Below are 14,164 nucleotides of genomic sequence, written 5' to 3' on the forward strand. Positions count from 1 at the left end.
GTAAAGCAGAAAAGAAAAATAAAAGAAGTGACTGTTGGTTACATCTTATATAAGTTTTGTTTGCGAACTCTATTGCAGTTTTAACTCAGTCTCAACACTTACATGGCTTCATTGTTTTGCTAGTACTCTACCACTTGAGCAGTGCTCTTCTCTCTGTCTCCTGACTACCTAGAATTATAGACATGAGCCACTAGCAACTAGGTTGTTATTGTTTGGTTGGTTGGTTGGGGGTTTTTGTTTGGTCTTGTTATATAGCCTAATGACCTCATACTCATCTTCCTACTTCAGTACTGGGATTGTGTCACATGTCTGGTTGGAAATTAAAGAAAGCCTTTTCTCATGAGATAGTTGCTAAGGCCAACACTCTACCACACTAGGCCAAACTCCCAGCCCCTTAGATTTTTTAAATGGGAAAGAATATTATGATATATTTCTAATTGAGGATGAGGTGATTTTATGGATTATAATTGTTACTGATTTGCTCAGTTTAAAATCTAAGATTAGTTTTGCACCATGAACTCAGTAATACCGTGTGCCTTAATTTGACTGGTAAAAAATATATATATATATGTGTGTGTGTTATAAATGATAGGTAACATAACTTGCCTAACTATTTCTGTGATTATTTCTCCTGCTTCTTTTTATTATATTCTGCCAATTATTTCTTGTAGGAGGTTATCACCTTGTGAAAATTGGAGATCTATTCAATGGGAGATACCATGTGATCCGAAAGTTGGGTTGGGGGCACTTTTCAACAGTGTGGTTATCATGGGATATTCAGTAAGTTCTTTTGCTCTGCAGATATATAGGATACTTTCTGATTTGGGTGGGAGGGGGTCTCCTTATCAATTTCTGTTTCTCACTTTTACTTGGGATTCAAAGAGATATTCAGAACATGTATTTTAATCTTAGAGATTTGGTTTTTTTTTTGATTGGTCGTGGGGCTTGAACTCTGGGCCTGAGCATTGTCCCTGAGCTCTTCAACTCAACTTCAACTACCACTTGAGCCACAGTGTTATTTCTGGTTTTCTGGTGATTAATAAGAGTCTCACGGACGTTAGTGCCTGGGCTGGCTAATGCCCTGCCTGGCTTTGAACCTCTGTCCTCAGATCTCAGTCTCCTGAGTTAGTAGCATGAGCCACCAACATCCAGCTGAGAATAATTTTTGATAACTATGAGAACAACTTATCTTCCTATAATTGAAATCTAGCCAGTTAGTGCCATGAAAAAGTATGCATGATCCTGTAGGAGTAGCTTATATCTGGCTACAGGAAATGTGACCTTGGTGTTTATATTTGTTCTTTCCTAACAGTAACTAAGAGTAGCTTCCAGAAGTAAAATATGTAGTCTTAATTGCCTGTTTATCTCTTAGGGGCAAGAAGTTTGTGGCAATGAAAGTAGTTAAAAGTGCTGAACATTATACTGAAACAGCACTAGATGAGATCCGGTTGCTAAAATCAGTGAGTATTTTATGTGTGGACTATAGAACATTATGCAAATATAACATTGTATTGAAATGAGACATACTAGTGGTGGTAGACTGACTTTCTGACTTTCTTTCTTTCTTTCTTTCTTTCTTTCTTTCTTTCTTTCTTTCTTTCTTTCTTTCTTTTCTTTCTGTCAGCTGCGGAGCTTGAACTCAGGGCCTGGGCGCTGTTCCTGAGCTCTTTTGCTCAAGTAGGACTCTGCCAGTTTGAGCCACAGCTCTACTTCGGGGGTTTTAAGTGGCTAATTGGAGCTAAGAGTCTCAAAAGAGCTTTTCTACCTGGGCTGGCTTCAAATTACAACCCTCAGATCTCTGCCTCTTGAATTGCTAGGATTATAGGCATGAGCCACTAGCACCTGGCAAGACTGAGTTAAGATAAATCTTGTTTCCATTAGTAAATATGCCACTTCTTTCTTCATTGAGATAGTTTTTCTTTTTTCTTTCTTTCTTTTTTTAAAAGTGGGGTCAGGGGCATAGCCTAGCGGTAGAGTGCTTGTATAGTGTGCATGAAGCCCTGGGTTCAATTCCTCAGTACCACATAGCTCAAGTTTCAGAACACTAGCTTTGAGCAAAACTCATTCAAGAACAGTGCCCAGGCCCTGAGTTCAAATTCCATGACTGCTCCCCTCCCCCCCAAAAAAAGCCTGTAGTCGACTTGCAGCCTGCAAAGTTCCTTAATTCCTCATTAGTTGGTAACTAGCAGTTAATAAGTCTATAACTAGCAATATGGTTGATTTAAGAAGACAGCGTATCTATTTCAGAAGCTCTTTCTTGGAATTTGTTTGTGCAGGTATTCCTTTCACCTCATTACCCTTTGCTAAAAGCTGTCTCTTTCCCAAAACAGGTTCGTAATTCAGACCCTAATGATCCGAATAGAGAAATGGTTGTACAACTACTTGATGACTTTAAAATATCAGGAGTTAATGGAACACGTATCCTTTTTTAAACTCTTATAAATCATGAATTAACTATTGCTATAATAAATAAAATTGCTTCATTAATCCAGAAATAACTTGATCCCAAAGATAAAGTGGTGGCTCACACCTGTAGTCCTAGCTACTCAGGAGGCTGAGATCTGAGGATAGAAGTTCAAAGGCAGCCTAGGCACTGAAGTCCTGAGACTGTCATCTCCAGTTAACTACCAGAAAACCAAAAGTGGCGCTGTGGCTCACGGGGTAGAGTGCTGTCATTGAGTTGAAGAGCTCAGGGACAGCAGCCAAGCCCAGAGTTCAAGTGCCATGCCTGACCAAGGAGGGAGAAGGAAAGAAAGAAACAAACGGTTTGTACAAATACCATTGGTGTCTTTTCTGAAAGTAAAGATTGTCTCCATGTGCATGCCTGGATATTCATGTGTGTTTGCGTTCTCCTAATCTGGGGCTTGAACTTAAGGCGTGGGTGTTGTCCCAGAACTTTTTTGCTTAAAGCTAGTAGTACTACTCTACCACCTAGCAACAGCTCTATTTCCAGCTGTTTCCAGTACATGAGATGAGTCTCATGTTCTTCCTTGGTGGGCTGGCTTTGAACCATCATATGCAGATTGCATCCTCCTGAATAGTTATAATTTATAGGCTTGAGCCTCCAGCACCCAGCTTAACATTATTTATATATATATGTATTTAGATCTGAATTATATCTCCTTTGTGAAGTATGCTTTTTCTGGAAACTACTTTAAGGTAATCTTCCCAAGAAAATTAAAGGAAAAGCAAAAGAAATTTTTGTAGAAATAGCTTTATAACCAGATACCAGTGACTGACGCTTATAATCCTAGCTACTCAGGAGGTTGAGATCTGAGGGTCATGGCTCAAAGCCAACCCAGACAGGAAAGTCCATGGGACTTTTTTGGTCGGTTGTGAAGCTTGAATTCTAGGCTTGGGCACTATCCCTGAGCTCTTCAGCTCAAGGCTAATGGTCTGCCCTTGAGCCAAAGCACCACTTCCTGTTTTCTGGTGGTTAATTGGAGATAAGAGTCTCATGGACTTTTGTGCCAGGCTGGCTTTTAACTGTGATCCTCAGACCTCCTGAGTAGCCAGGATTGTAGGTGTGAACCACAGGAGCCCAACGGCTAGTCTATGAGATGCAGCCAGTCTATGAGATGCAGGGACTCGTATCCAGGTATCTACTTCCGGTGACACTGTGGCTCAAGTAATAGAGTGCTAGCCTTGAGGGAAAAAGCTCAGTGACAGTACCCAGCCCCTGAGTTCAAGTCCCTGGACTGACAAAAAAGAAATGATTTTTTTTGTTGTTGTTTTGTTTTGGTTTGCCAGTCCTGGGATTTGAACTTAGGGCCCGAGCACTGCCAAGGCTAACGCTCTTCCACTTGAGCCACAGCACCAGTTCCGGCTTTTTTTCTGTGTACATATAGTACTGAGGAATCGATCCCAGGGGTTCATGTATGCTCCGTGGATACTCTATCACTAGGCCACGATCCCCCTGGAAACAATTTCTTTTTTTTTTTTTTTTTTTTTTGTGGGTCATGGGGCTTGAACTTGGTCTGGGCGCTGTTCCTAAGCTCTTCAGTTCAATACTAATGCCCTACCCTTGAGTCAAGTCCCACTTCCTATTTTCTAGAGGTTAATTGGAGATGAGTCTCAGGTCTTTTTGTGTCGGGGCTGGCTTTGAACCTTAATCCTCATATCTCAGCCTCCTGAGAAGCTAGGATTACAGGTAATAGTGGATAAGCCATATAAGTCACACACTGGTGGCTCGAACTTTTAATCTTACCTGCTGAGGAGACTGAGGTCTGAGGATCTTGGTATGAAGTCAGTCAGAACAGGAAAATCATGAGATTTTCACCTTCAGTTAATCACCAAAGAGCTAGAAGTAAACCTGTAGTTCTGTATGTAGTTTAAGTGGCATAGAGCTAGCCTTGAGCAAAAAAGCTAAGGAATGTTACCCAGGCACTGTGTTCAAACCCCAGAACATGCACCAGAAAGGAAAAAAAAGCAAGCATTTAAGGCATGATTTTATTCATAATCTACCAGCACTGGAGAAGCTGTGAACAGGTTATGTTTAGATTCTGAATAAAATGATTGTTCATTAAAAAAATGATTGTTCATGTCCTAAGATAATGAATTTTATAGAGTTGGAACGTTGAATTTTCTTCTGAAGTTATCATTGTAACATTTAATCAGCAAAAAGCTAGCAGCATGCCAATTGTCCATGCTGCATACCTGTAATCCTACCTGCTCAGGAGGCTGAGATCTAGGAATCACGGTTTAAAGCCAGCTCAAGTAGAGAGTAGAATTAGAAAAGTCCAATTAAGCACCCAAAAAAAGCTGGAAGTACAGCTATGGCTCTTGTGTTGAATGCTTAGGGTCAGTGCCTAGGCCTGAGTACAAGCCCCAGGATAGGCTCCAAAAAAATAAATAAAAACAGATGTGGCTGGGCACAGTGGCTCATGCCTGTAATCCTAGCCACACAGGAGGCTGTGTATATAGTTCCAGTCCTCAACATTTAATTTTCCTCACTTTTGGTAGTACTGGGGTTTGAATTCGAGGCTTTCCTAGGGAAGTGCTCTACCTTGTTTGCCTCAGGCCTTTCCTTGCACTGGCTGTTTTTGAGATAGAATCTCAAGTATTACTTGGGTGTGCACCTTCACTGCCTATTCTAGACTTCAAACTGTAGATGGGATGACAGGCACTGACTGCCATGCCCAGGTATATATAAAACAAGAGAAGCAGTCCCGCACTGGGCTTACTCCTGTAATCTTAGCTATTCAGGAGGCTGAGATCTGAGGATCGGGGTTCAACGTCAACCCAGAAATGAAAGTCCACGAGACTCTTATCTCTCTCTCTCTCTCTCTCTCTCTCTCTCTCTCTCTCTCTCTCTCTCTCTCTCTCTCTCTCTCTCTCTCTTTCCTTCCTTCCTTCCTTCCTTCCTTCCTTCCTTCCTTCCTTCTTTCTTTTTTTGCCAGTGCTGGGGCTTGAACTCAAGGTCTTTGCTCTGAGGCTAAACGACCACCGTCTCTGAGGCTGGTAACGTAATTGTAGTACACGGATCGAGATCATTTTCTCTTGTGTGTGGTACAAGGATCTGAGCTAGGGGCATCACATGTGTTGCTAGGTCTAAGCACTCTACTACTAAGCCATATTCCCATTCTGTAAAAGGGAGTTTCTGTGTTGAACCCCTTTGGACAATATAGTTGAACAAAATGAGTGTTAGGAAGCTGAAATATGTCTTGAATAGAGAAGTGAGAATGAGTGACAGATGGCTAAATGGAAAAGGAATGGTGGTGGAAGAATATACTTTTTTTGTTGGTCGTGAACTCTGGGTCTGGCACTGTCCCTGAGCTCTTCAGCTCAAGGCTACTGCTCTACCACTTGAGCCACAGCACCACTTACGGTTTTCTGGTGGTTAATGAGAAGTAAGCGTCTCATGGACTTTAGTGTTAGGGGCTGGCCTTGAACTCTGAACTTTAAATCTCAGCCTTCTGAGTAGTTAGGATTACAGGCATGAGCCAGTGCACCCAGCTGGAGCTATATTGAGAACTCAGTGCCCCTGCTTGCCAGAGTCCCGATTGATTCCTTTTCCTCCCTCCCTCCCTCTCCCTCTCTCTCTCTCTCTCTCACACACACACACACACCACACACACACGGAGCCTGTGTGTGCATGTGTGTGTCTTGGGGCTTAAACTCAAGGGTAGCACCTTTCTACTTGAGCCACAGCTCCATTTCTGGATGAATGAATGGATTGGTTGATTGATTGTAGTTTAGTGGAGATACAAGTCTCAGACTTTCCAGGCTTTGAAATGTGATTCTCAAATCTCAGCATCCTAAGTAATTAGGATTACAGCCATGAGACACTGGCACTTGTCTTTTTATATTGAAAGAAATGCATTTTCACTGGGGTGAACTCTACATAACTCTACATATGTAGTCTTGTGCTCTTTTTTTCCTTCTTAACCAAGTCCTAGATATCTGCATGGTGTTTGAAGTACTGGGGCATCATCTGCTCAAGTGGATCATCAAATCTAACTATCAGGGGCTTCCCCTCCCTTGTGTCAAAAAAATTATTCAGCAAGTATGTATCTTTATCTTTGCTATGGTAAATTTTTTGTGTGGTGAATTTTTATATGAAAGCATCTGGACTTTTCTATTTATAACAGTTTTTAAAACTTGGAATTTTTGTCACTGCGAATGTTAAATGCCAATGTTCAATCTATTTTGTTTGTTCAGTATCAAAATAGTTTAGCATATAAATTTTCTTTCAGGCTAAAGATTATAATTATTAAAGAGGACAGTGTTGTGTAAGGCACATGACTTGAAAATTGGAGATATTACAGTTGTGGGTACTAAGTATATATATATATATATATTAATACAGAATTGTTTTGTCAAATTAGTGCCATCTCTTATACGGTATTATCCATGAATATTTTCTAAATAGTCTTAGGTAGAATTTCACCCTCAAGAAAATGTTCTTCATCAGTGACGTAATTTATATTGACACTATGGCACATAGCATTTCTGAGGACAGATGAGAGAATGATGTTTGATTCTAGCTCTGGCAAACAGCCTTCTCAAAACAAGCATGCCTATAATCCCAGCTATTCAGGAAGCACAGGCAAGAGTATTAACTGTTTGAAGTAGCTCTGGGCAAAATATAAGATACTCCTTTAAAAGTAGCTGGGTAACTCACGCCTGTAATCCTAACTACTTAGGAGGCTGAGATCTGAGGATCAAGATTCAAAGCCAGCCCGGGCACAAAAGGACTTGAGACTCTTTATCTCCAGTTAACCTCTAGAAAACAGGAAGTGGGGCTTGGCTCAAGGGCTGAAAAACTCAGGGACAGCACCCAGGACAAATTGTTTTCCTGCCCCATGACATTCCCCCCCCCAAAAAAAAAAAGTAGCAAATGGACTGGTAGGAAAACAAACAAAAAATCCTCCAAATAGAATTAGCTTTGTAGGGCCGGGAGTTTGGCCTAGTGGTAGAATGCCTGCCTAGCATGCACGAAGACCTGGGTTCGATTCCTCGGTACCATATACATAGAAAAAAAGCCGGAAGTGGTGCTGAGGCTCAAGTGGTAGAGCTCTAGCCTTGAGAAATCCCAAGGACAGAGCTCAGTCCCTGAGCTCAAGCCCAGGACTGGCCAAAAATAAAACAAAACAAAAACAAAGAATCAGCTTTGTAAAATTTAGACATTTACAATGAATCTGGGGATTTTTTTTTTCTTTTTGTTAGTAATAGGGCTTGAATTTAGGGCCTTGATGTTGTCCCTGAGCTCTTTCACTCAACCAGGAATCTATCACTCTGAGCCACAATGCCACTTTCCATTTTCTGGTGGTCAATTGGAGAAAAGTCTCATAGACTGCTGGGTCTGACTTTGAACCATGATCCTCAGATATCAGCCTCCAGAGTAGCTAGGATTACAGGTATGAGCCACCAGTGCTGTGATCTTTTCTGGAGAATTTCCTTGTGTTTATTATTTTTACAATTTTATGTTGAGATATCCTTTTCAAGAAAGACTTGTATTTTGTTTTTACAAGTCTACTGTCCCATTCTCATTCAGGTGTTACAGGGTCTGGATTATTTACACACCAAGTGCCGAATCATCCACACTGACATTAAACCAGAAAACATCTTGTTATCAGTGAATGAACAGTATATACGAAGGCTAGCTGCAGAGGCAACAGAATGGCAGCGATCTGGAGCTCCTCCACCTTCTGGGTCTGCAGGTATGAGGGGAAGAGGGAGTTACGGGTGATTACTACTCAGTCATTTAACAAAAATATTTAAGAAGTAGTGTCGGCCTTCACAAGATTTTATTCTCTTGGGACTGGGAGTGTGGCTTAGTGGTAGCATGCTTGCCTAGTATGCATGAAGACCTGGGTTTGATTCCCTGGTACCATATACACAGAAAAGACCAAAACTGGTGCTATATGTAGCTCAAGGGGTAGAGCGCTAGCCTTGAGAAAGCGCAAGGGCAGTACTCAGACCCTGAGTTCAATGCCTAGAACTGGCAACAACAACAACAAAGATTTTCTCATTATTTGTCCCAACATGAGAATAGAGATTTTTGCCAAGTGCGGTGGCTCACACCTGTAATCTTACCGACTCAGGAGGCTGAGGATCTAGGTTCAAAGCCAGCCAGGGGACTAGTCTGCGAGACTCTTATTTCCAATTAACCACCAGAAAATGGGAAGTGGCGCTGTGGCTCCAGGGGTAGGGCTGTAGCCTTGAGCTGAAGAGCTCAGAGACAGAGCCCAGGCCCAAAGCAAGCCCCACATGTGACCAAAAAAAAAAAAAAATAGAGGGTTTTTTTTTTGATGTGTCTTTCAACTAAAGACATGTTAAATATTAAAGTAGCTAACTTACTTTGTTTAAGATTGTTTTTTCCTTTGATGGATTTAGGATGGGAGGCTGATGGTCCTTTTTTTTTTTTTTTTTTTTCTTTTTCTTTTTTGCCAGTTCTGGGCATGAGCTCAGGGTCTGAGCACTGTCCTTGGATTTTTCTCAAGGCTAGAACTCTGCCACTTGAGCCTCAGCACCATTTCTGGCTTTTCCTAAGTATGTGGTACCAAGGAATCGAACCCGGGTCTTCGTGCATACTAGGCAAGCACTCTAGATGGTCCTTTTTTTAAGACAAGGTTTGTGAGGCTAGCCTCACACTTGAAATCATTATGGTTCTTGAGGAGCATTTTGTTTATGTTTATTTTGACTGCTCATATTTATGAATTAATACATAGGAGCTTGATGAAATTGCTGTTGAAACCTTGGGGTAGGCAAGTACTGTGCTTCCTACCTGTAATTTCAGCTATTCATGAGGCAAAGGTTAAATCACAGTTAGAGGTCACCTTTGGCAAAAGTACTGAGACTTCAGCTCAATCTGTAACCCAACATAGGAAATCACAGACCCAGGCAAAACTGCTAAACTCTATCCAAAATGACAAAAGCAAATGGAAATGTGGCCTGAATAATAATCATTTTGAGCTAGTAAGCCAAGTGCACCCCCTTGTTTAAGACCTGGTACCAACAAAAAAAAAAAGTGGCGGGCAGGGGCTGGGACATGGCTTTGGTGATAGAGCAAGTACCTACCAAATGTGAGGAGGCTCAGTCCCCAGTACTATTAAAAACAAAACAATCTGATTTGAATAGTCAGACCTAGTTTGTTATTGATAGGGAAGCCTTTTCCAAGTTGATTTAGCTTCCTTTTCCCACACACTGGGGTTACTGGAATTAAAATTCACTTTGATGCAGTTCACTTGTATACTATGTTTCAAATAAATTCTGAATATTATAATTTTTATTGATTTATTTATTTTTGCCAGTCCTGGCTTCACTGTCCTTGGGCTTTCTCAAGGCTAGATCTCTACCACTCGAGCTACAGAATCACTTCTGGCTTTTTTCTATGTATGTGGTACCGAGGAATTGAACCTGGGTCTTCATGCATGCTAGGCAAGCACTCTACTAATAGGCCAAACTCCCGGCCTGATGATTTATTTTTTCAACTTGATACACAGATTTTAATTTTCTTTTGTTTATTTATTTTTATTTATTATTATTTATTTATTTTATTTTGCTTGTCCTGGGGCTTGAACTCAGGGCCTTAGTACTGTCCTGAGTTTCTTTTGCTCAAGGCTAGCACTCTACCACTTGAGCCATTTCTAGCTTTTCTGTTTATGTGGTACTGAGGAGTCAAACCCAGGGCTTTATGCATACTATGTAGGCACTGTAGCACTAAGATACTCTCCTGGTCCTAAACTAATGTCTTTTTTTTTTTTTTTTTGCCAGTCCTGGGCTTGAGCTCAGGGCCTGAGCACTGTCCTTGGACTTTCTCAAGGCTAGAGCTCTACCACTTGAGCCTCAGCACCACTTCCAGCTTTTTTCTATGTATGTGGTACCAAGGAATCGAACCCGGGTCTTCATGCATGCTAGGCAAGCACTTTAACCACTAGGCCAAACTCCCGGCCCCTAAACTAATGTTTTTAACATGTAACATAGCAAATTACTTAAGCTCATGGTGTAAGATAGAGTGACTGTCCTGCAGAAGGATAACTAGGGGATTGTGGCTCACTTTCTGATTGGGGCCATGCTTGGGAAGGGGAAGTGGGAGCTGTTAGCATGCTGGTACTGGAAACCCAATGTGGGAACTTGGCTCTCTATGCATCAGTGTTACTTGTGGTAGGACATAACTTACTTTAATCTTGGGAAATTTTTTTTTTTTTTGGCCAGTCCTGGGTCTTGAACTCAGTGTCTGGGCACTATCCTTGGACTTTCTCAATGCTAGTGCTCTACCCTTGAGCCACAACACCACTTCTGGCCTCTTTTGTTTATGTGCTTCCAAGGAATCAAACCCAGGGCTTTATGCATGCTAGACAAGCAAGCACTCTAACATTAGGCCACACTCTAAGCCCCATTAGGGAGATTTTTATTATTATTATTTTTTTATTATTATTATTATTATTGGTCAGTCATGGGGCTTAGGGCTTGGACTCTGGACCTGGGCTCTATCCCTGAGCTCTTCAGCTCAAGGCTACTGCCCTACTCCTGAAGCCACAGCACCACTTCTGGTTTTCTAGCTGTTAAGTGGAGATAAGAGTGTCATGAACATTAGTGCCCGGGCTGACTTTGAAAGGAGATTTTCAGATCTTAGCCGCCTGAGTAGCTAGGATTACAGGCATGAGCCACAGCACCTAGCTTTGGGAACTTTTAAATGGGTTATTTTCTTTAAAATAAAGGTAATATAGCTTCTACCAATGCAATAAAAAAAGTGAGTTATAGAGGAAAATTCTAAAAATACGATTTTTCTAAGCCTACATTTATGTTGCTTGCTGAATGTCAGAATTCTTACTTGGTTTTCTTTTCTTTTCAGTCAGTACTGCTCCTCAACCTAAACCAGTAAGTATAAGGTGTTTCTATACCTATTTCTATCTTTAATTGTAATCTGTGGGATATGGGTATGGATTCTTCTGATATGGTTGGTTACAGTTTGTTTTGTTTGGAAACCAAGGAAAAATATTTGTAAATTTCTATAATTTTCTCCAGTAAATTCCCACTGATCTTCACATTTGTACTGGTGAAATATCTGCAAATAAACCAACCCTACAGATTGCTCAGTAGAACAAACTTTACTGTTAGCTTTTTAAAATTTTTTTGTTTCATAAGAATATCTGCATATTTTTACTTAATGAAAAACCTAGAAAATGAGTAAAATTTAAGCCAGGTGGCTCATATCTACAATCCTAGCTACTCAGGAAACTGAGATCTGAGGATTGTGGTTCTAAGCCAGCCCAGGCAGGAAAGTCTGTGAGACACTGGTCTCCAATTAACCACCATAAAACCAGAAGTGGAACTGTGGCTCAAGTGGTAGAGCACTAGCCTTGAGCATAAAAGCTCAGGGACAGTGCCCAGGCCCTGAGTTCAAGCTCTAGAACTGGAGCACACACACAAAAAGAGTGCAATTTAATTAGGAAATATTTAAAATTAATAGTTATCTCCAATTAGGGGTACTGGATTAGCCACCTGAAGGCTTTATCTGTTTGTAATCTCCGCCCAGGCTGACAAAATGTCAAAGAATAAGAAGAAGAAATTGAAGAAGAAGCAGAAGCGCCAGGCAGAATTACTAGAGAAGCGAATGCAGGAAATTGAGGAAATGGAGAAAGAGTCGGGCCCTGGGCAAAAAAGACCTAACAAGCAAGAAGAATCAGAGAGTCCTGTTGAAAGACCCTTGAAAGAGAACCCACCTAATAAAATGACCCAAGAAAAACTTGGTATAAATAGAGCATCACAAAAATTACTTTATGGCACAGTTTAGCATTAATTTGTCATTGTTATATATTATAGTGGTTTCATGCATACAACACATCTCTGGGGGTATTCTTACAAGAAGTCAGATCTTGGCGTAAATGTTAGGCAGGTAATACTAAAATGTGATTTCTTATTTTTCTCAGAAAGTAGAAAAAAACAGACCTCTAGCTATTGGGTAAGGATAAAAAGGTCTTGGTCAGTCTTGTTTTTATTTTACTCAGTATAAGTTTTAGAAAATGTTTTAATCTTGTAATTTTTTTCTGTTCTTTCATTTATACACATACAGATATATGCTTTTTTGTTTGTTTATTCCTTAGAAGAGTCAAGTTCCATTGGCCAGGATCAAACACTTATGGAACCTGGTGTAGAGGGTGGTGCAGCAGAAGTTAATTGCAATGGAGTAATTGAAATCATTAATTATACTGAGGACAGTAATAAAGAATCATTGAGGCTTAAAGAGGATCTACATAATGCTAATGACTCTGATGTCCAAAATGTTCAAAATTTGAACCAGGAACCTAATTTTCTAAGTTCCCCAAATGGAGACAGTCACCCAGCTCAAGAAGCAAACTCTTATACAGCCGTACCCTCTGAGGTGTCAGATACTATGGTATGCCAATCCTCATCTGTAGACCAGATATTGAGTGACCAGAACATCAGCCAGCTTCAAGAAAGAATTCGGGCAGAGATACCATGTGAAGATCAAGAGCAGGAACGTAATGGACCACTGGGAAATAAAGGTACCATTCAGAAATACTTCCTCAATATCCCTTCCTTATACAACACATTATTGAATATCTACATTAAAAGCTAAGTAACATAGTTTTTGTAACTATAGTTTTGCAGCAAGTATCTATGGTATATTCTTTTTTAGGTAATTGAGGTGTTTTTCCTTTTGTTTGTGCTGCTTGGGATCAAATCCAAGAGTTTTGCACATACTAAGTGCTATATTCCCAGCCAGCATACATGCACGTTGCATTCAGTGTATATAACTATAGCTAACTTTATAGTTGTGCATATGGGGTGCATAAAAATTTTATTTGTTGCTATGAGCTACAGATTTTTTTTTTTTTTTTTTTTGCTAGTCCTGGCCTTGAGCTCAGGGCCTGACCATTGTCCTTGGACTTTCTCACGGCTAGAGCTCTACTACTTGGGTCTCAGCACCATTTCCAGCTTTTTTCTATGTATGTAGTACCAAGGATTTGATCCTGGGTGTTCGTGCATGCTAGACAGTCACTCCCGGCCCCGAGCAACAGATTTTTAATTGTAGAAACTGGGGTACTTCTGTCCTTTTTTTTCTTTTTTGTCAGTTGTGGTACTTGAACTGTGGGCCTGGACATTGTCCCTGAGCACTTCAGCTCAAGGCTACCACCCTACCCCTGGAGCCACGGCACCACTTCCGGTTTTCTGGTGGTTAATTGAAGATAAGAGTCTCACGGACTTTAGTGTCCTGGCTGGCTTTGAACCTAGATCCTCAGATCTCAGCCTCTTGAGCAGCTAAGATTACAGGCATGAGCCACTGCACTCGGCCCTGTTCTCTTTTTTTTTTTTTTTTTAAACCATAGAAAATTTATTGTAGTTGCCGTTTGAGGAGCCTAACTTATCTTGTAGAGAGTTTCCTGACCCTGTAAGTGTCCCAAAAGATGTTTATTGAACAGTTTTATTGGTGGTACTCGTCTATAGGAAAATCCACTGCTGGAAATTTTCTTGTCAATCCTCTTGAGCCATTAAATGCAGAAAAACTCAAAGTGAAGATTGCTGATCTTGGAAATGCTTGTTGGGTGGTAAGTTAAAACTTAAATTATTTTGAAATAACAAGGATTGAATGATATTACTTGATGCTAAAATTTAGCTTATAATTCTTCATTTTATTAAATTTACTAATTTATTCAATTTAGTAAATAATAATTTACTTTTACCTTGGGAGTGA

General features: G+C 40.5%; 1 protein-coding gene across 2 annotated transcripts in view; it reads left to right on the plus strand.

The window, feature by feature from the left end:
- Positions 1-14,164, plus strand: part of Srpk1 (SRSF protein kinase 1) — a 38,707-nt gene that overhangs the window by 15,541 nt on the left and 9,002 nt on the right. For both annotated transcript variants that reach the window (XM_090355807.1, XM_090355806.1), the window contains 9 exons: positions 672-780; positions 1,373-1,460; positions 2,331-2,418; positions 6,399-6,505; positions 7,997-8,162; positions 11,300-11,325; positions 11,984-12,197; positions 12,552-12,974; positions 13,918-14,018. In XM_090355807.1, the coding sequence (XP_090211933.1) occupies positions 672-780; positions 1,373-1,460; positions 2,331-2,418; positions 6,399-6,505; positions 7,997-8,162; positions 11,300-11,325; positions 11,984-12,197; positions 12,552-12,974; positions 13,918-14,018 (1,322 nt within the window). The remainder of the gene's footprint in view (positions 1-671; positions 781-1,372; positions 1,461-2,330; positions 2,419-6,398; positions 6,506-7,996; positions 8,163-11,299; positions 11,326-11,983; positions 12,198-12,551; positions 12,975-13,917; positions 14,019-14,164) is intronic.

The sequence above is a fragment of the Megascapheus bottae genome, chromosome 22, assembly GCF_031878675.1.
Source record: "Megascapheus bottae isolate mThoBot1 chromosome 22, mThoBot2.hap1, whole genome shotgun sequence".
NCBI lineage: Eukaryota > Metazoa > Chordata > Mammalia > Rodentia > Geomyidae > Megascapheus > Megascapheus bottae.